The sequence below is a fragment of the Mustela nivalis genome, assembly GCF_964662115.1.
Source record: "Mustela nivalis genome assembly, chromosome: 6".
Classification (NCBI taxonomy): Eukaryota; Metazoa; Chordata; class Mammalia; order Carnivora; family Mustelidae; genus Mustela; species Mustela nivalis.
In genome coordinates, this window is record NC_139025.1 from 145,465,576 (window position 1) to 145,488,315 (window position 22,740).

At 47.4% G+C, this 22,740-nt stretch overlaps 1 protein-coding gene across 1 annotated transcript in view; it reads right to left on the bottom strand.

Moving 5' to 3' along the window:
• The window catches only part of ST8SIA2 (ST8 alpha-N-acetyl-neuraminide alpha-2,8-sialyltransferase 2), a 64,820-nt gene that overhangs the window by 18,698 nt on the left and 23,382 nt on the right, over positions 1-22,740 (bottom strand). Inside the window, exons 2-4 of the mRNA XM_082736522.1 lie at positions 12,499-12,561; positions 9,043-9,171; positions 5,046-5,303 (exon numbers count right to left, since the gene is read on the bottom strand). Coding sequence (XP_082592648.1) covers positions 5,046-5,303; positions 9,043-9,171; positions 12,499-12,561 — 450 coding nt within the window. The remainder of the gene's footprint in view (positions 1-5,045; positions 5,304-9,042; positions 9,172-12,498; positions 12,562-22,740) is intronic.

Here is a 22,740-nt window from a genome sequence, read left to right on the forward strand (position 1 = left end):
GCTCTTACCACATACACGCTGGCCCCTGGGGCTGTGCAGTGTGTACCTTCTGGAGTTCCAGATCTAGTGGAGCAGGAAGGGGGCGAGTTAGCCAGCCCTCAGCCCACAAGATGGCCATGCTACAAGCAGGTGCAACCTGGCCATGATAGGTAACAGCGAGGGCTCTGAAGGCACACTCCCAGGTTCAGAATTCACTCTGCTACGTTCTACCTGTGTGATTCTAGTCAAACTCCTGAGCGTCCCAGGAGCTTCCCTACAGCTAAGGAATATGCACAGTGGTGTCTTTAGCTGTGATGGAGATCCCAAGAGCACCCCCTCCCAGGGATTAAAGGAGTCAGCACATACCCAGTACTCAGAACACTGCTGGACCACACTAAGATCTCAATGTGATCTAGTCTCACTTACTACGGGAAGGAGGAGCATTAGATGGTATTATCAGAGGTGGTGACCACTGAGGGACATCTGGACGGATGGAGGAGAACTAATCCATGGATGAGGCAATTAGAAGAGTGTTCCTCTAGCTTGTCACAGCAGAGCAATCACCTCAGGTGGTAGTTAAAAATACAGATTCACCGGGTCTCTCGCCTGGGGACCCAGATTCAGCAGGTGAGCAGAGAAACTGGTAGTTATTTTTATAAGCCCGTCAGGTGATTCTTATGACCAGGCAGTTTAGGGAACATTGCGTTTTGGCATTAGAGGCACAAGAAATGTATCTAAGGGTGTAGAGGGGCAAAACAGTACGGGGATTTAGGGGTAGGCAAATAATTCGCTCTGCCTGGGACATATTGTGTGGAGGAGACAAACCTAGAGAGATAAACAGCGTATATGTTGGGCATGTGGTTCCAAGAAGATTTCTTGAACAGGGGAGTAACATGACAAATTTGCATTTTAGGCAACAGGTAGGCAATAAGACGAAATTGTAGTACGTATTGGATTGGATAGAATTGGATCTGGGAGTACAAACTAAAAAGGCCATTGCAATCTTGTGCTGAACTAGCCAGGGACCCTGGGTGGGCAACTTCTGATATCTCACCAGAGGCCTCCTTTGTGGGGGGCCTTCCCACCTTCATGGGTCTAGCTTGGGTGTGCATACTGGGACTTCTTGCCTATGTTGCAGACCAATGGGCCTGGGCTGGCCACAGGGGAAGCCTGGCTGCTTACTGCACAGAGGATCTGATGGTGGAAGAGCCCTTTGACCAGTGGAATTAAGTCTGAGGAACTAGAGTAAGTGTTTGTAGAACAGAGGCTGGAGATATGAAGACCAGGGCCATAAGTCATTGCCAAACGATGAGACCCAGAGAGACACCACTCACCCTCCTTGCAAGCCAGGACTTTTCTTCCTTCAACATTTGAGGAGGAAAAGTAGGATGATCAGAAAGAAAATGAACATCCTTGTGCCCCTGGCGTGTGCCAGCCCCCGGTCCTTTAACACGGGTCAGCTCATTTTATTCTGACTCCGTGTTAATCACCCTCATTTTATAGATGGGGAGCCCAAGGCCAGAAAGTGCAATGTAATTTGCCCAGAGCGAGTAAGAGAAGCCCCAGGATTCCGTCTCTGATGTGTCTGATTCTAAGACCTGTTTGGTGCTCAGACTAGACCCCCTGAAATACCCACCGTCCTCATTCCCACCCTGGCCTTGCTATCTGTGACTGTGGCCACATACTGCAGGGTATAGAACTGGTTTGGGACACCTTCAGGAGCCCTTGCCTCGGACCTCAGAGGAATGGAGTGCCATTATCCCTATTGTCCTGAACCCCGCTGAGCCAGGTTTCCAAGACCTTCCTGAGAATCTGGGGCCTCCCCTAGGCCAACCTCCAGGTCCTGAGAATAGGGGGAAGGGAAGTGGATTCAATGCAGTTCACATCTGCTGAGTCTACCACGGGCCAGTGGGGGCTGGCTCCCGACAGGCTTCCAGGTTGGTCAAGGGACGGAAAACAGGTGCATGCACCCTCAGCTACAGTACTGGTCAGTTGGGGTGTCGCCCAAGTGCCCTGCTGGAGACTCTGGGGAGCTCTGGGGCTGCGAGCAGCCGGAGGTGGGCTCCCCACCTCATTCAACCTGGGACCCAGCTCATGGCAGGTGTTCCAGGCAGGGGAGGGCTCTGAGGGCCAGGCTAGGTCCGTGACCATGTTTCAGGGCCACTCCTTGAGTGAGGATGATGGAGGCAGCTCTGCCTTGCTGTACCCCTCCTTCACAGGGCAGTTTTCTTTATGGGGGTTATCGGGGGGATCAGGAGGGGAATAAGCTTGCTCTAACAGCAGGCCAACTCTCCCAAAGAAAATTCTAGGGGGGCTGCTGGTGGGCTACAGTGCTTTGATGGGCATGACTCTGGGCTGGAAAGGAGTCTGTCCCTTCCAGAAACAGGCATGTCCATAGGTCCAGGGGGAGAGGCAATCTGCTGGAGAGAGCAGCAGCTCATGCTTGGCTCTGAGCCATACTGCCTGGGCCCACAGCTGGAGCCTGGCCACCCAAGCATGCTATGGACCTGTGGCTCTCTGTACCTCAGTTTCCTTCCTGCAAAAGCCAGCCCCAAATGGAACATTCCTGATAGGGTTGTTGTGAGAATTGCATAAGTCAATTGACATGAAGTGCCTAGAATTACACTCGGTGCATGCGAAGTGCCCAATGACCATGACAGTGAGAGGGATGATTTGTCTGTGAGGGGGCATTCATCCATTAGGTTTTCTCTATTGAAGGTGAGTGTGTGTGTGTCTGTGTGGTCTCTCTGTGTGTGTGTGTGTGTGAGAGAGAGAGAGAGAGAGCGAGAGCGAGTGCATGCAATGAAGTTTTGATTCCCAAACATCTGGGAATTTATTCTGTACTAAATGACCCCGAGTTAAGCAAACCCCTCTGCCTGCCACTGCAGCCTCATGGGGACACCACAGGGACCAGCACTCCTGTCCGGCCCCAATTCCCAGCAGCACTTGAGGTGGGCAGCCCGTGCTCCGTCAAGCTCCAGCCTCTGCCATCCATGAATCTAGTCTCTCGCTTCCATGCCTTTCCTTTTGCTGCTTCCTCCTGCTCAACTTTTTCATTTGCTAACGTCTGCTTCTTCCAGAAGCCTGACCTGAACTCCCCTCAGGAATGCAGAACGTTTTGCAAGCTCATTGCATTTTGCATGCAGGCCTGTTCAGTGTGGAGCGTTCTGAGAGGCAGAAGGTCTTGGGGTCTCCCAAGCAGGGGAGGGGTCCCATTACCACAGAGCAAAGCAAAGTGATGGAAGACTGGTTGACAGAGACTGAGAACATCCCATCAGGACCCTCCTGGTGTCTGTTATCCCACAGAGCCTAGAGCCCGAGCTCAGAGTCCCCTGTCTGTGCCAGGCTCAGGCTTGGACTGGTGTCCAGAGATGGGCAGGAGCAGCTTGCTTTAGGGGAGCTCATGGTCAGCATGGGATGGGTGGGGTGGAGACACAGGGCTCCTGGAGAGTTCTCATTCAGAGAAGCAAATGCTACAGGAGAGGTGGTGTGGAATTGTGGGGTGGCCTCCCTCCCTGCACCTCAGGGGAAGGCAGGGCAGGGAATGAACTCTCAGTGTGCTCTATTGTGGGCGACACCGTCTAGACACACACATGCCAACTCAGGCTGTAGCCATAGCATTGCACCACATTTCCTCTTGGTGGGGGCTGTGGCCTATAGGATCCCCCAGAGGGAAAGAGGGTGGTCCCCCTAAGGAAGAAGAGCCCAGGGGGCCCCTGACGGTAGCCAGGCCTGCCACCTGGCATCATGAAGGTTCTGTATACAGTGTGCCTTTGTAATTTTGTCCTGAATTGCCAGGGCAGGGTTGGGTCGACCATGCAAATCTCACTGCTGAAGCTTGTGGCAAAGGAAGAAGCATGGCTTATGCGTGTGACCCCAAGTCAGGAAGGCCTGGTACCCCCTACTCACACTCTGCCCATACCTTTAAACCCCGCCACCCAACCCTCACCCTTGCCGCAGCTCCCATCAGACACCTGCCCTGCTTCCTTCTGCCTTGCATTCCCCCTCCGTCCCTAAGTCTGTAGACAGGAGGGCTTTGAGAATGGGGGCCAAGTCCCGGGCTACACCAGGCACAGGCATAATCTGGCAAACGCTACCAAGCTAAACCAAGTTTGGCTGCGAGGTGGCCGGGGTGCTTCTGTCACAGCAGATGCATGAGTCGACACAGCGTCTAATCCCACGGCCTGAGGTCGTTTCCCAAAGCCCCAGGACAAGGCTCTCTTTGCATCAGGACAGCCCCAGAGGAAACGTGAGATGCGGTATGCCCTCCTGCCAGGGCTGGGGCACTGTTTGGGACGAAACTCGAGGCTCTGTGTGCCCTACTTCTGACCAGGGGACAGCAAAGCCTTGTTCCCAGTCCATCTGGGTTGGGGGTCAGGTATCAAGGCCATGGGTAGCTGAGTCCAGTTGGGTCCCAGGAGACAGAACAATGAGAGCTGACATTTCAGGGAGAATGATGGTCAAGTCCAAGTTTCTCTGCCACCCCCTCTCTTCCCAGATTTTGACTACAGGATAATAGTCACTAGCAGAGCACCGCCTTCGAGAACACTTGTACGAGGTTTGCAAACTTGAACGGACAACTGGCTGGCCTAGGCTTTATCTGGGGGTCGGCAGACTTTTTGCATAAAAGGCTAGGTACTATTTTCAGATTCTGGCATATGCTTTCTCTGTTGCTACACTTCAACTCTGCCCAACTAATTTCGCTATTAAGGATATGAAAATGAATGGGCATGACTGTGTTCCAGTAAAACTTTATTGATAAAAACAGGCTGTTGGCCATAGTCTGCCTACCTCTGTGCCAGGTTAGGGATCTCAACCTTGACGGTACACCAGACCATTTGGGTTTCCTTGGCTATATCCTGCTGACCCCTCAGACTGACCTAATCAGTCTGGGGTGCACTTTGGACACTGGGACTTTTAAAGGCACCTCAAAAAATTCTAATGCACAAAGGTGAGAACGGAGACTAACCCAAGCATAGTCTCTCGTTTCAACCTCTTGGGACAACTGGCCATGCACCACTTAAACCTGCCTGTCACTTCAGGCCCAGAGCCCCTGCTGTGGTTACCTGATGACAAAGCTGTGCGTGTCGATCTCCTGCCCGCAGCCGCTGTTCAGCAAGACCCCCGAGTTGCCCACAATGGCACAAGTCCGGAAGTGTTTGTTCTTCAGGGGAGAGGTCCTGGGAAGGAGATCATAGAGGTTCTGGGACACGTTCATCGTGCTGTCACGGTCAAAGATGTAATGAATGATGTCTCCGGGCTTCAGGGTCCCCTTGAGGACAGAGATGTCCTTTTCAGCATCCAAAAACTTCAAGATTTGCTTCCTACAGGAACCAAACACACATGAGGAACAAGTTTCCCTGTGGCCAGCTGCCCTTTGTCAACCCAGATTTTCCTGTCCTCTGTCCCCCCGTGGCCTGATGCAGCCAACACACAGGCGAAGCCGAGTTCGGGTGCTCTCTGAGAACGCATTCTAGGTGGGGGGTATCAGAAATGGCCCAGAGGCAACTATGGCGAGGGCTGGTCTGGCTTTTGTGGTTATGGCCTCTTCCCATGAGAGGTGGTAACTGCCCAGGGAGAGGACTCTATTAGGACACAGTAAGAGCTCATCACAGAAGGCCCGGGGAGGAAGCGTGTCCCACCATTCTGGTTTGCCCAGGACAGCCTGCTTTTAGCATTGAAAATCCAATGTCCCAGGGAACGCTTGTTTTGGACACTTCCAGTATCCCCAGATATCACACTCCCTCTCAGTGGGATTCGGGGCCAGCATCTGACAGGGGGGTCCTGAGCCAGGATTAGGAAGCCAAGATGACACATGTCCCTCACTCCTCAGCGGTCTGTTTTCTTCCACAAAAATCTTCTCTAGGAGAGTGGATATCCCATGGTGTGAATGGGAGTGTAGATACTGTGAGGTGTGTCAACTCCTCTACCTTTGAGAGACTGAGAACGTGGCCTGCCATCCCTGAGTCGGTCCATTCCATGGACTGTGCTGTTCGGCCCCCACTGCTATCTAGTTCGAATTTATAAAAATTGATCCTCCTCTGGTCCCTCAGAGAAATTCCTTCATGCTGTTTCAGAACAAAGGTGAGCAAAGGACAGCTCCCTAGTCTCCTGGATGACTTGGATTTTGGCAGAATGTTCTAGAATCATCTAGCAAAGTACACAGCTGGAATGGGTGTGGTCAGAAAAAGGATAGGATCTTCTCAGAATCGCCTGGGGAGATTTACTTAAACCACTCAGACCTAGCTGGGGGATTCTAGCTGGGGTGGAGGTGTTTACTGTCTGAATCTCCTAAAACATCTTTAGAAGTGATTTAAGTCAAGAGAAAGAAATTTGGTCCCCACAGTAGCCCTACATGAACTTCATTTCCTGCTGCAAGCCCCTTTCGAACATAGATACAATGATGCCAGAACATAGATACAATGATGCCAATCTTCTTTTCCACAGAGCCCTGGCAGGACAAAACTTCTTCCTGCACTTTGCAAATGTCCGAATTTGCAAGACAGTTGCCGCACTGTGCAGATGGTAATGTGGATGCCTGAGAGCCTGTAGGACTGGAGATGTTGGCCACCAGCTGCGTGTCCCAGCAGGACGCCCATTCAAGCCCCCAGGGAACTATAAAGAATTCGGAAGTTTGGGGCTCACACCTGAGAAATCCTGACTTTGAGAGTGGCTCAGGCTCTGCGTGCTTCCTAATGCTCACCAGGGAACTTTAACATGTGGCTGGATTTGGGAGCCTCTGGGGTAGCCAAGGGGTGGCTAGAATGCTTGGCAGGGCACACTGGAAGGAAGTTCTTCTTCCACTAGTCTTATTAATGACCTGGATCTCTTGCCATCACACAAGGGAGACACTCCGGGCTGAATAATTTGTATCTCTTGATGGGAAAAGAGGCATTATATTTATTTACTGCCCTTTACCAAGGATTCTACAACTTGACAAACTGATACAGCATGGAGATTGCTAAAACCTCTGCAATCACTTACCCCAAAGTATTTAAAAGTAAAGAGAGTCCCTAGAAAGTCCATAAATAAATACCTCTGTGAGTGAATTGATTTATACCTAATTATGAGAAATTACTATCAATTATTAAACATCATTCCGAATCACTCACAGCATCTTTTATTAATAATAATTTGGGTGATTAATTGAAGGGAGTTGGAGGAAATTCCTTTTCCCCCTGGGTGAAGGCACATTGTTCCTGCCAGCATGGCTGTTTGTAGGCTGCCATGGTCTGGTCTCCTCTGAAAGTGTGTGTGTGTGTGTGTGTGTGTGTGTGTGTGTGTGTGTGTGTGTGTTAAGTGTCCATCAAGGCCAGGGGCATGCAGGTGGGCTTGTGCTGGTGGAAGGATTTCACTCCCATATGGTGTGGTGGGGTGCTCCCCCCACCAGATATATGTCTACTTCCTAACCCTCAGAACCTGTGATGTGGCTTTATTTGGAAATAGCACTTTTGAGGACATAATGAAACTAAGGCTCTTGAGATGGTCCTGGATTACCCGGTGGGCCCCAAAGCCAATGACACGTGTCCTTACAAGAGGCGGGAAAGGGAACCACCCGGACACGGAAGAGATGGGGACAGGGATTGGAGCCATGAGGCCACAGGGCTGAGGAAGGGCTGAAGCATCCCCCCTCCCCCCTGCACACCCCTTCCCCCACCACGCAGAGGGAGCACTTGGAACTCGGGCCCCAAAGCTGGAAGAAAATATGTTTCTGTTGTCCTAAGCCACCAAGGGGGTGGGAATTGGTTAAGAGCAACCCAACCCTGGGAGACTATTGTGCATGATCTCACGGACGGATCCACGAGTGCGAGTGATAAAGGCCTGTAGCTGGTCCACCAGGGGGCCTCAGAAGGGGCACTGGTGAGGGTGGCAGAACGGTGGTGCCAGGAGTCAGTTCCTTCAGGTGGCTTCTCAGCTGCTGGGTCCCGGGTCTCATATGTCTCTAGCTCCACCCCCACTCCCCCTCATGTCCCCAGTGAAGCCTTGGACTAGGGGTTGGGGCTTTTCCATTCTGACAGGGAGCCTCCCTGGAGAGGGCACCTCCCTGCTCCTTGTGGGGACACCTGGTAGCTCTGGGCCCCCTGCTCTCCCTCCCCAGGTGGAAGGCCAGCGAAGGTTGGCGGCCATAGTCCAGGCTTTCTCCATTTCTCCAGGCTACCTCGCCAACCTCCCTACCCACATTCCGTACCTCCTACTTCGTGCGCCGGCAGCACAGGGCACGGACACCGGATGCCAGGCTGTGTGCAAGTGGGACGAAGCTTGGCATACCTGTCAACCTCCTAATTACCTTTCTAATCCCGCTGCTCCTTTTCTGGCTCTGCTGTTTCATCCCCTTGTTCTCTCCTCAGCGTGATCTCTGTATTTCCACTGATTCATGCAATGCAACACCACTTAATGTGTGTGTCACATGGCGCTGTCCTGTCTTATATCTGTGTCTCCCCACTAGCATGTCTGCTTTAGCATCCCGGGCCCCCAGCACGATGCCAGGGTTCTACTGACCAAGCTTTGGTGGGTCAGTCATGGCTATGTCAATGTCAAGTACTCAAAATGTTGATGCTGTATCTCCTCTTTAGAGCTCTCCATCCCTGCCACCCAGCAGTGACTGCAGAGCTCTGAGACATCATCCTAGAAGCTCAGGACAAGAGCTCCTCTCTGGCTAAGCACACCTCTCCTCTTTATGTCAGCTCCTGGGTCACCCACAGACGGCGGCGCAAGTGCCAGAGGACTCTTGCTTTGGATCGCCTGGGAGAAGCCACCTGTGGTCTCCACCACTCAGGCTCCTGCTGTTGCTGACCCAAGAGCCTCACTCCTTCCAGAACGCAGGACCTCAGCAGGGAGCTCCTGCCACCTCCCCAGCCCTCGTCGCTGCACACACGTGTTGGGCTGCTGGGGTTGTCTCGGGTTTTTATTTCCAATTGATTGCTTACGGATGAAACCTGCCTCAGCGGGAGGTAAACATTTTATTTCTATCCTGACTTCTTTAGATGATGGAGAGCAGCAATTTGCCGGCTTGTGCCGAAGAAGGCCAAGGCTCTCTCTTGTCCTATAGGTAATTACCACTACCTGATCCTCAGAGAGAGCGTCTGGTTGTGCCTCCATTTGGCCGAGGCTGGCTGGATGTTGTGTTTAATGCTTTCATTACTTCTGTCAACAACAGCTGGCGACGAGGAGCCATTTATTACAACTTCAGCTCTGGAAGGAAAAAAAAAAAAAGAGGAAGAAGGTAGACATGATCTGTTAGCATGCCGATGACAAGTCTAATAGTTTTGTTTTTGCATGGGCTTGGATGTAAACTTCGGGAGAGCAAAATTGCAGTTATTACCTGAGAAGGGAAGGAAGTCTATTTATCTTCTAGAAGGCACAAACTATCTCCCTCAGATATACAGTACATACAGTTTGGAGACGGGGAAGGCGGTCTCTCTCTCTCTCTCTTTCTCTCCATCCCCCACCCCAATGTCTCCTCCCAGTGAAACCTCACGGTCAACCATTGGAATAGTAATACACCTTCAAGTTACTTTTGCAAAACTCTGCAGTTGCATTAGCAGCTAGGGGGCATCAGATGGTCTACAAAACTTAAAAAAGAGAAAACAAAAGCTCATGCCAGGGAAAAGCGAAGCAGCCTGTGGCTTTCCCCTCCTCCGTCTTATAGTATCGCTGCCCTGTTCGTACTCTCAGATGACACCTCACACCGCGTTCCACAGTTCTCGGTGCTCGGTCTCCCTCTCCCAATGTCTGTAAGCAGGGGAGCTCCCTCATTCATTTCTTTTTTTGTCTAAAGGTCTAACATAGGAGGTGCTCAGTAAATGTTTGTTGAACTTGAATTTCACCTTGGGGGAGCCTGGATGGGTGAAGGAGTTGGTTGGCCCTGCATGTCCGGGGCAAATCACAATTCTGGCTGCACAGCCTCTCTCTACCTGACTCAGGAACACTAAGCATTTGGGACCCGCTTGAATCCTGAGGTTTGAAATCTATGCTAGTAGGTTTCTAAGAAACTAGGTTACAATTACATCTCTAAAGGCAGCGTAGTCACCAGCCTGCCTTTATCAGATGCGTACAGATGCATGTGGGTCACGTCAGGTATTGCTTTTGTCTGTGCTGACAGGAGATTCTCCCACTTCGAGTGATAAGTGGATTTGTGATGCCAAATTTTGGAGCTCTAAAGAATTCAAACCAAACATCTATGTCCTCAGCATTTATCTGGAAACAGCTAAGTTAAAAGAGATGCAGTTCTTTTAATGAAGTCTATAGCCGATGCTCTACTTTGCTTTTTGTAGGTAGAAAAGAAATTCAGTTGGGGGTGCAAATTATCTCTGCACATTCTCCCCACACATCTCCATTGCTCAATATTCCTGACTCCTCTGGCTGATATCTCCTGTTTTGGATTCAAACATATGTAACTTTTGCAGAGGACTAGAAGAGGAAACAGAAGACCCTTGGAAATTTTGTTGTTTTCATAAAAGGAAGCAGAAGGTGTCATGGAAAGATTTTACAAGCTTTGTGACTGTGGGTAAACCATTTTACTTCTTGGAGATTCAGTTTCCCCATTTATAGAAAAAGGGAGATATCCAGCATTAAAGACCTAGAATTCTGTAAGGACCACGAGGTCTCCTGCACCTGTCCCTGACTGCCCTCTCATAAGGCTGCAGGAGGAGCTACTTGTGGTTAAAACCCATTGGCACTGCCTCCTTCTGCACAGGCCACAGGTAGGAGCAGTGACACTTGGGACCACAGATCTAGCTATTACACCTCAAGATCCCAAACTGATCATAACTGATCAGAACCTGGTATCTCATGGCTTAATGTGGATTCAGTCTTAAGGTGAAGCTTCCTAGAAACTGTGGCACATTGGTTGACCCCAGGCTCTCTCAGGCCAGACGGATCTGCAGAGGTACCTATCCTGGGTGCTTGCCCAGAGAATTTTCTTGGAAAACTCCAGAAGGAGTTTCTAGGCTTCTTTAGGACAGAGTGGTGGAGGGGAGGAAGGGAAAGAGATAAACGCTGGCATGACTAGTGGTAAAATTCCATTTCTGTCTCCACTTCCTAGTGATATCTTGGAGGAGACCTTATGCCTCTAGTTGTGGTCTTCCTGGAGTTAATCCTGGCTCTGTGGCTGTTGAGCTGGGGGACTTGGGACAGAGACTTGGGTCTCTGTCCTCTGCTTTCTTCTCTGTAACATCAGAGGGATGGATTAGGTGACCCAGGAGCCAACTCAAGTCTCTGGTTTTACATGCTCTCTGTTGCACAAACTCAGCTGGATTAGTGGGTCATTCCAATGCAATGAGGAAACAGGTTCAGATGGGAGAAATAATTTGCTCATGGCCCCAACTAATAAGCACGGGGAATGAATCCTGGTCTGCCTGGCTCCAAAGGCTTTTTCTTCCTGCTTCTCATACTTGATTTTGAGTAAGACTCTTCCTCCCTCAAGTTACCATGGAGCACAGCTGTGGCAAGATCATGGGTCAAGATCTTGTTTCTCCGAAAGGGGACATTTTTCCACAATAGAAAGAGAAGAACTTAGGGCCACGTGGTCTCCTTTTTTATTTCTGCATTTTACTAGGCATAGTGCAAGTTTCATTTGTCATTAGAGAGCCAGAAGCAATGATGTCAAGGAGAGAGGGGTCACTTTCCTGAATCAAGTGGGGTTAGGAATGGACATATTGAATAGGTCGGATATGGTCAAGAGACCTAAAAAAAAAAAAAAAAAAAAAATATCTATAGAAGGGCAAATAAGAGACCCTACTCCAAACCATTTGGATCTCTCATCCCCAGACTGACCACAGTAGGATATTTAGAAAGTAAGACAAGGACTTCATTTTCAGTAGTAACTGTGTCAAACAATGTGGCAATCTTTCTTCCTTCCAATGTTCCTTAAGCTATGGGCCAGTTGTCATCAGTGGACAATCGGACTCAAAAGCCTGGTCCAACCATAGTCAGTGGCAAGTATGGGTTTGTTAGCTTGCAAAGCATTTGCTCGCTTCTGTGTATCAAGCAGCCTCTGGCCAAGGATCATCACAGGAGAAAACTCGCTTTCAGAATTTAGATTGTGCATTCAACAGTCAAGATGAACATCACTGTGTTGACTTCCTAAATATTTTTAAGAGGTCTTTGTGAAGTTCCTGAATGTTTTATTTTCCATCTTAATCTCCCAGATAAGACATCTACTACAATGAAATTGAATGAGAGACCTGATTTTCTTTAGAGCTTCCACTGCTCAGCAAAAATGCAAGTTATGAATAAGCACATTCGTGGCTCAAGTGCTTCAAAATGTGTGGGCTCTTTTCCAGAAAGTAGCTCTTTCCCATCTGAGTTTTCCATCTCTATAGCCTCTAGACCTTGGGCCATTTCCTGGGCTCTTCTATCGACAGCTCCTCCCCAAAAGTGATTAGGGAAATGCAAAGCCAAAGTGAAACAAAACAGATCTATTTGCTAAGTAAGAAGGGCACATCCAGCAAAGAGGAGAAGCAGATTAATAGCTGCCTTACAGCAAAAACAAATGAACACAAAATCTAATTTACAAACCTATTAGATTTGCTATGTAAGCTGTTCACAGCTGATCTGATTGTACCTCTGCCTCCAGAATCCCTGCAAGACAAAGGAAATGCATTATTTATAAACCCAGCTCTTCTTCCCAAAGCCCTCTTCAATCACCAGGAGATCCTGCAGCCTGCCTGGAGGACCGTAGAGGGGGGATGAGATCTCACTCTGGCTTCTCCAGAGTGGGCAACATCCTGGCACAGTCACAGACCCAAGCATTTTACAGGGAAGTAGGCCTCTCAGATCCCCCCCACCCACTTGAACACTGTTTCAATTGGTAGGAGTGTTTCCACTTGAGATCATTTGAGTCTTGAGACTAACTTCTTTGAGATGAATCTCCCCTAGTTAATCCCTCAGCATGACTCAGCATGGCTCAACATCTGCTCTAGCATGACTCAGCATCTGCTCTAGGATGTCTTAGCATGACTTGGCCTTCACTCTAGCATGATTCAGCATCTGCCCCTGGTCTTCTGTTGCTCTCACTCACGTGTTAGGATGTTGTCCCTCACATTCTAAACCTGAGACACCAGAAGTTCAACAGAATCCTGAATATGGTAATGATTTGCTTTTTTGGTGGCAGGAAAAATAATAAGTGGTGTCACTTTGTTGTGGGCAAGGAGCAGGAGATTGGTGATTAATAGGGTCATTTGCTTCTTCCTCTAGAATATAGGTTTTTGGAGTAGAAACCTTCTAAGGCCCTTTCCAGCCCCACCACCTATTCATTTCTGGAAAATTCCATTCTGAAGGGGGCCTCTGGGGCCATGAAGTGTCACCCTGCTTTGCTATCACACAGGGCCAGGGAAGAGATGAATCCATCCACCCTCAGTACCCAGTCCACTCTGTGCCCTGTGGGTGTTTTTTAAAAGTTGTGAGACTAATTATTTTTATTAAATTGAATATTTTTTTCTCCCACTGGTTTATAGGATGTGTGGTGGAGGAGCTCTTCACACTTTTCTCATTTCTAAACTTCCATCTAGCTTTTCCGTCAGGGTGTTGGAGCACTCCGGAGAAACGATTAAATCACTGGCGAAACTGTATGTTTCAAGGGATCCTGTGATTTAATGAGAACTCTTTGGGGGAAGTGAATGCCTGTCTCTACACTGTTGAGTCTGGATTTTTCTGTCTGCTTTCTTTAGGGTTACCTTATCTGTAGTTATAACGCTGTGTGTGGGTTTTGTGTATGCATTTGTGTGAAAACATATATGCCTTTTCCTGATGGACTGAAACATCTTTTCAGCATTATTTGGCATCAGCCAACATTCTTCCACTTCACAGCCAGACAATCCGACAACAGGAAGTACGCTATGTCCTGCCCAGAGCCCCCTCCCTTAGGTCTTTCCTCAGGTCTCCAATTTCCATCCCTCCCAGTCTAGTTCTTGATTGCATGGAGTGTCATTGGTTCTTCACATTTAAAATCAATGCCTAGTATTTCCTTTTTGTCCCTCCTTGTTTCTCCCTGTGAAAACAGGGCTCCGCTCTGGCATTTTTAACTCAGGGGTCTGGGAATATCGGGCCAGCTCTGGACCTGTAACTACATCTACTCAGATCAAACCCCAAGGGCTTTCCTGGGTGTACTGCTGTCCACATGTCACTGACCTTGCACATCCCCCCATCCTGACCCCTGTCCTCAAAATCAGTACTCTTCACAGGGAAGGAAGACCTGTGGGGCCAGATACTCAGTCAAGTGCAGTAATTAAAAGTGTGGTAATAGCTCAAGACTAATGAAAGGTTAATGGAACAAAAAAGATCATCCAGAAAGACTTCATATAAGAATTGATATACGACTTTAAAAAATCATGATCAATGAGAAATTCAGTAAATGGTTTGGAGTAGTTGGTTAACAACCTGGAGGTGAGGCAGAGGGGAATCAGTTGAGTATTACTTTAGTCTATACATCAAAATGATCTCAAGTGATTTAACTAGTGTTTCCTAAATGCCAGCTATTCTCTTACCACCAGTTCACCATGTTTTATCACTCACACACAACATTACCTCCTTAAGTTTTAAAACTGACTCGTCTTTGAAAACTCCTGATCCTAAGCAATGCCATCTGTGAAAATATGTGTTTGATATAGGGATTAGATGGCATTTGAAAAGAACACAATGTCATTAATACAAAAATACTTATCACTGGAATTCCTAAAGCCATATTATTTCTGAGAATACTTCTAGAACCCTCTGAAAAAGACTAAATTGCAGAGGTACCCATTTAAGGAAGGGATCCCATAAGAAACCGGTGAGAAAATGGAAGAGAATATTTATCAAATCTTTGATGAGGTATGAAGAGTGTATGCAAAGGACTTTTTAAAATTCAGAAGGGAAAGAAGAAGTCATAAGAGAAAATATAAGACAGATTTGACTTTATAAAAACTTAAAACTTGGCTTATACAAAAAAAGCAATCCTCAACAAACCCCATGCATGGTGTCTTTCATGAAATCGAAGTGGGCATCAGGAGAGAGAGCACTGTCTCTGTGCAGCCCTCTGGTTTAATGTGACCAGGGGTTTGGAGAGAACCACCTGCCCAACAACAGCTGTCCCAGGTCTTTCTCTTCTGCCTCCAGACCAGGTCCTGAGTGGCACCAAGACCTATGGAGTTCAGCAGCATCTTGGCCTCCATCACTTTACGCCAACAGCAGCCCTTTCCCCACCCCCCAATTTATGACAACCAAAAATGTGTCACCAGACTCCCCAAATGTCCGCTGGGCAGGGGGGCAAAATTGTCTCCATTCAGAATTTCTGCTCTAACCCTTGTTTCTGCCCATTGCCCCCCGGGAAGAGGGATCTCCCACCAGCCAGCCTATCTGCTGTCACCTTCCTCAGCTGACCCCTGAGCCAACATCTGTGTTTCCCTTCCAAACCATCCCATTTTCATTTTTCCATCTTTTCCTTCTCCTCCCAGAGTATTCAATTGTCTTATAGCATCTGTGACTTCCGTGCCTATTTAATTATTTCAACGATTTCTTGAACTCACAGATGAGGGGGGGTGCTTTAAAGAAATCTCATGTGCATGGTCCAAACTCCTCCTCTTAGAATTGGAACCAGGGCCTGGAGATTTGGTCCCGGTTGCAGTTTCCTTGGCTGTTCACCGCACTAGAACATCAGTCCTTGGAGGGCATGCATTAACCAAGTCTTGTCTTTTCTGTATTCTGAAGCCTTGTGGACTCTGGAGAAACTGACCCTCCCAGGTTAGCCAATTCCTAGAGACAGTAAACAACTCATTTGGGAGTGTACCTTTCAAAGGCAAACCAACCAATCTAGCGCCCACACCACTGTTATCTTGTTATCTTCCTTACTGGGGTCTCACACTCTGTGCTACTATCCATCTGCCCTAATCACCCCAGAGCCAGGTACTGGACAGCTAGGGGCAGCCCCCATGTCTAGAGCTTGCTGGATTTATTCAACCAGCCTCAGCCTGCTTGCCCTGCCTCACTCTTCCTTCCTATGAGAATGACAATAAAGGCTCTTGCCCACAGTCTTCCTCATCTTTCTGCTTCCTGGGTGACCTGGGATCTGGAAGTATAATAAAATATCATTTTAGTGGCAATCATCCTCTGACCTGTTGGTCTGACCGTACCTAAATAATGATAAAACCTGTATTAAAAGAGGTGGGGACCCTGTCTTGTTCACCTTCACAGCCTTCCCCAACTGTGGCTTACTGAATCAAATCTAACTTCCAGGTTAGGTGGGACTTTTCTTCCAAAGTCTTCCCTTCCCAGTGAGCATGCCATGTTCCTGCATACGATTTACACCTGTACAAGACACAGTTCGCCCTCTCAGATAGCCATAGAATGGGGCACACCATCATTCCAAGAAACAGACTGCAGATGTTTGGCTGAACAAGAATCACATGAACCGACAAGGGATTTTCTTTTTTTTTTTCTGATTAGGATTTTGCCTTCAGTGTTATTAAAATAAGCTTGCCTTCCTTACAATGAAGGAATGCTGATACCTGCTTGACATAAGAAGATGATCAGGTGAGAAAAATTTGCTAAAGATAATTCACAGTGTGCTGAAGTCATAGAAATAAAGGCACTTGGATAATCCAAAGGAGAAGACATATAGAAAAGCACTTGCACACATAAAGAACTCTATAAAACAAGGTATATTTCTAGTAGTAACCACTGTGCATTTGACCCTGTTAAATATTCTTAGCCATAGTGATGATAGAAATTGATTACAGCCCTGCATTTTAGGACAGCGATCTTCTTTCCACCACTGACCTAATACTCCCTCTGAGTGTACTTGGTAAACTAAAACAATGCATAAAAATGATATGTTGAAAAAAAAAAAAGGCATCATGTACAGTTAGCTCTGTTCTAGTGAAAAGCAATTAGCAAATCTGAAAGCTGCATTTCTGTGTTGTCTCTTTGCCCAAGCCCAGTTGTTGATGGGTAAGGGAACATCCAGTGTGTTGGGGTCTTGTAGCTGTTTAGAATCTCCTGTGTTCTCTGTTTGTCACTGGAGAGAGAGGCTCAGTAAACAAACTGTCAGCTTTAATTAAGAGTCTAGACCCAACCTAAACAACTGACTAGTCTTGAGAATAAAAGATTAAACTAAAGCACAAATCATGAATTTGCAGATGGTTCTTCCTTCCTTCCTTCAGAGTTTTGGGAGGACACTGAATGGTTTTTTTGTTTTTTTCAAAAAATTTGAAAGATTTTATTTATTTGACAGTGAGAGAGGAAACATAAGCATGGGGAGTGGGAGAGGGAGAAACAGACTCCCCGCCAAGCAGGAAGCCCCATGTGGGGCTCGATCCCAGGACCCTGGGATCATGACCTGAGCTGAAGGCAGAGGCTTAAACAACTGAGCCACCCAGGAGCCCCTTTTCCTTCAATTTTTGCATAAAACCAGTTGGGGTTCCTTCCCGTTGTCTAAGGGACACACTATAAATATATGGCCCAGAAATGCATGGTGGGGAGGACTGGAAGAAAAGGGATCATTCATTTGGGGTCAGTCACACGGATAGAGCTAGGGCTTCTGGGTTCAGCGTTAGAGGATGGGTTTCTTTTTAATTGGGGAAAATATATTTAACATAAAATTCCCATTTTAACCCTTTTAAAGTGTACAGTTCAGTGGCATAAGTATATTCCCAATGTTGCGTAGGCACATTACCACTACGTAGCTCCAGAATTTTTTTTTAATTGCCCAAAGAGAAACTCTGCACCCATTAAACAATACCTCCCTCATCCCTTATTCTCCTACCCACTGGTAACCTCTATTCTACCCCCTAGCTTCATAAATTTTTCTATTCCATATTTTTAATATATATATTTATATATTATATAAATTAATATGAATTAATTATATAAATTAAATAAATAATATTACTTATATAAAATTATATATAATTTGTGTATATAAATTATATATATTATATATATATAAAAATGTAAGCAGACTCATATAATAGTTGACCTTTGTGTCTGGCTTCTTTCACTTAATGTAAATTTTTTTTTTGTAATTATGAAACTGTATTTAAATGACAAAGCATGTAATTATAACTTTAAAAATAATTTACAGTAACAGTTGAATCTGGGCTTGAATTTTAACAATACATCGAATAGAAATTCACTTAGTGTAATTTTTAAAAGATTCTTCCATGTAGTTGCATGCATTGGAAACCTAACTTCTGATGCGGCTGTTCTAAGGAGGCAGAACTTCAGAGTCAAGAGAGGGAAAGACCCTTCCCAAGTGTTTGTGTCTTGATCCTTGAGCCCCTGTGATTAGAACAGGAGCCGAGGGTCTACCAGCTGACCAGTGCTTAGATGGGTCAGGGGCTCTCTGGCCCAGGGCTTACTTGGTGAGGAGCTTCCTGAATTTGTTGCCAGAAAATTAAGCTTTGCTGTCCACCTCCTCCTTCATGGAGCTCATTGTACTTGGCCAAGTGCTCAGATGGGCAAGGGGCCCAGCCTTGTTGATCCAGTGCACAGCCACACTATGAGGTTGGCAAAAAAAGTATTTTCAGTTGCCCTAGCACAGTGGGAAACATGGCACCCCATCCTTTGGACCAGGCCAAATGCATTCCTGAAGACACTCTGTCACTGGTGTCTGATTCACTCTGAGCAGAAGGCAGTTACATGTGGTGTTGTCCATAGGCTTAGTCATTTGTTTTGGGTTGGTCACCGTGAGACGGCCCACAACACCTGCATTCGTGGGAACTTCTTCCCAGCATTCTAGCCATCCTGCTCTAGGGCATCTTTAGTAGATACCACTGGGTAGTCCTTGATGAAGGACTTGGACCCCGTCATCAGCTACTCAGGAGTGATGCAATGGCTGGGTTCATCAAGAGACCTGAATTTCGAGGTCATACTTTCCAAACTCTAAGAACTAGAGGCTACAGCACTCATGCCATTCGTCACCTTGTAAGGATAGCCAGCCTTTCTAGTCACATTCCATAGCAACTCCAACATTCCTATTCTGTGGGATATGAGTTAGCAAACTTTTCCTTTAAAGGGCCAGACAGCAAAATATTTTAGCCTTTGTGGACCAAGAGGAAAAATGGAAGGTTTTGCAATGAGAAGAATGCAGTTCCTTCTGGGGGGATTTTGGAGCTTGATTAATTGAGATTTGAAGTTAGTAGTCCTGTCATCATGATAGAAAGGTGGCATCATTCCTCTATAAAGTCTTCCCTCCCATGAACTCATCAAAATGTGTGTCTTGAGTCTCTCTTTTGGACTTCTACTTTATCTACACTTATGGGGTAGGAGAACATTTCATATGGGGATGCAAGTTAAGAACACAAGGCTCTATAATAAGACTCCCTGGGTCTGAGTTCTAGCTGAATTAATCGTTAGCTGTGTGATCTTTGACTATTATTTAACCTATCTAGAAGCTCCCATTTGTTTCCTGGTCTACAGAATGAGTAACCACTTCACAGGGTTTTAGTAAGGAGTGCATGAGCTAATGAGTTCCAGGCTTTAGAACACTGCAGGACAGATTATAAAGCACTTGATATTAGTGTTACACTTCCTTTGATTTTTTTTTTCTGCCAACCTTTAAAAAATGTCAAAACATTCTTGGCTTGAGGGCCACATGATAATAGGTGGCTGGTTGGATATGACCGATGAGTCACACTTTGCTGACCTCTGCTCTCAGGAGTTAAGAGCAAAATGCCTCTCATCCCCCATGTGAGAGGCATCTTTGCCATATTTCTTTTGGACGATGTCCTTCTGATCCAGCATAGGCTTCCTGAAGGCACAGCTCCAAAAAGGAGGACCATGAACTCCAGCACTGCCAGCTCTTTACCAGTGTTGACAACGACCATGGATCATACTGAAAGCTGGAACTGGTCGGTCACTTCTGGACCGCCAGACAGGACTCCTTGTGACTCTAAAGGTCACAGCAGCTTCAGTTTTATAAGCAGCAAGTGACGCTTCTGGCTTGGTAGTTCCATCAGATTTAGACTTATTCCCAGGGTCACCCATACTTGTCACCAGTTTGCCTCTTTCTTCTGGTTCCATGAACTCAGCTTCTCGCTCATCAGGTCAAGCTTGAAGCTCTCCTGATGTGCTCACCAGTCTCTGGGACACCCTTTCCTGGACAGTGAGTCTTATTGGACAGAAGCCCTTGAACCTCACAGATACTGAAACACACCAGGCACAGAGCTCAGAAGAGACCTCGGTAGGGTTCAACCCTGACAGTGGTGTTTCCATGACGATCGAGATCTCTGCTGTTGGTGTCAAGGACCAGGGTGAAGTCAGTGAGCTTACAGGTGTCTCTGTTATGCCCCTGAGCTCTCCTTGTCAACCGCCTAGCTCCTTTCTTGGCTGTCCTCCCTTCTTTCACTTTAAATATTAGTGTATTACTGAATTATTAAATATTACCCATTTGCTTTGATTTCAGCAAACTTTTGCTTGTGAATCAGCTTCCATCGGCGTACAAAAAAGAACCAGCTCACTCCTGGTTCTTCCCTTTGCTCAAGTTCAGAAAACACCCATGTGAACTTAGGGCTTTGATTATGTTCCAGGCAATTTCTCTAGTCTTCATATAAAAGCACAGATAGGGATCTACACATCCAAATTCAAGTAAATAAGGCACTTGGATGCCAAATATTTATACCCGGTTTATTGCTGATCCTTTCTCATTATGAAACTGTTACCTTTGATGGGGTGGGGAGAAGGGGACCATATGATTTCTCACTCAAACCTGAGTCTTTTTGGCATAAACTGAGGCACTGTTTACCAATCTAGGTGGGACTTTCTATCCTTAAACCCATACCCATTTTATAAAGGAGACAGACTTTATAATAGAAAGACTTCTGAGAGAATGCTGCGTTCCTAAACCCTGAAAACACTCAAAACCCCAGAAACCAAGGCCATTAAAACTCAGAGGTGAGACATATTTATTCTGTGGCTTGAGCTGGAGACAGTAAAGCTATCGGCCGAGAAGACTTCTGTAAATCATTCAAGGCTGTAGAGACTTTTCTGAGAGCCCCCTGACCCCATCCTGAAGTCCCTGCTTTACAGCAAGCCAGAGCGCTTGTCCTACTTCTGGGTCCTGGTCCTACCTGCACCAAGGTGCTCCCCACCACTGCAGTGTCACCTAGCACATGACTTCGCCAGACCGCAGCCAAGCATAGGACAGGGTCCTGCTCATCTCCGTGTTGCGGGGGGGGGGGGAGGGTGGTGTCTCTCTTGCACATCAAACATGCCCGGGAGAGGGCTGCTGAATGAGTAGATGAGTCAGGAAGACTGAAGGTGTCCCTCCACCTGTAGAGAAGAGGACTAAGCCTCCCAGAAGCATGACTTGGGGAGGAAGAAGGGAAATCCTAGCTTCACTGCGATCACTACTGCCCACCTACTCATGTCCCCCTAGGGGGTGCTCTAGCCTCAGCGTTCACGCACTGGCTGTTCCCCTTCCCTGGAACACTCTTCCTGTAAAACTCTCCATGACTCACTCCCTGTCCTTTCAAACATGGGCCCCGATGTCACTTTCTCAGAGAGACCATCTCTGACCACCCCATTTAAGATAGCATCTGCTCTGCTATTCTCCCCACCATGGCCCTCCCCGCTCCCATCTCCTTTTGTCTTCTTATCACCATATTCATGTATTAAACGCACTGTCTGACTCTGCCCCCGGAATGTAAGCTTCGTGACGGAAGCGCCGTGTCTGTCTTGCTGCGGCTGCACCCCCAGCGTTGGGCACAGTGCCTGGACATCATAAGGGCTCAGTGAATATTTGTAAACAGAAGACGTCTGCCTCCTCCCTTCCTTTGTTACAAGAGAAGAGCTAGCTGTTTTCTTATCCAGACCCAGGAGCCCTGTAGGAGCTAGCTGTTCTCTTATCCAGACCTGCCTGAGCTCTGAATCGCATCCCTTCCTGCCTTGGAGACTCTTGTTCTATCAACTACTTCTTCTCCCTTCCATATCTTCAACAACATCCCTCCAGCTCTGTCGTACTTCTGATATATATCTTGGGCCTCACAATAGCCCTGTGAGGTAGCACTGCTTACCTGTTCCACCTGACAAGACACTCAGGCACAGAGAAGGTGAAATACTTCCTAGGGCAGCACAGGGACTAAGTAGGGACACCAGGGCTTGGACCCAGGAGGTGGATTCAGGATCCCAGCTCCTGATTCCTCGGCCATACAACTGGCTCATACCCACTAGCATTTATATGTATGTTTGTTTTTCTCATTTTTTAAAAAAAAGATTTTATTTATTTATTGGATGGACAGAGATCACAAGTAGGAAGAGAGGCAGGTGGAGAGAGGGGAGGAAGCAGACTCCCCGCTGAGCAGAGAGCCCGATGCAGGGCTCGATCCCAGGACCCTGAGATCATGACCTGAGCTGAAGGCAGAGGCTTACCCCGCTGAGCCACCCAGGTGCCCCTGCTTTTCTCATCTTAAATAAACAATCCAACTTAATTCTATAAGGTTTCTGTACTTTCTCTATGTCTTGCCAGCACTTAGCAAACTTCCTAAGGAATCGTCTACACTAGTCATCTGTGTTCCTCATTCTACCCTCTCTTGGCGCCTCTCCAATCTGGTCTATGTCCCCCATCAAAAGAACTCTCGCAATGGATGCTACTCATTCCCCACCTTATTTGAACCCCATCCTTGTGTGATGATAGTGGCTGCTTCTTCCTTCTGTCCTTCTTGGATAAGTAAAGTCAGGGCTCCCTCAGTCTGGCCATGGGACAGATTTCCCTCTAGAGGAAATACGCTACTGGGAAGGGACATAATGAACAATCCCTACCCAAGAGATGGGTTAGAGTCCTCAGGG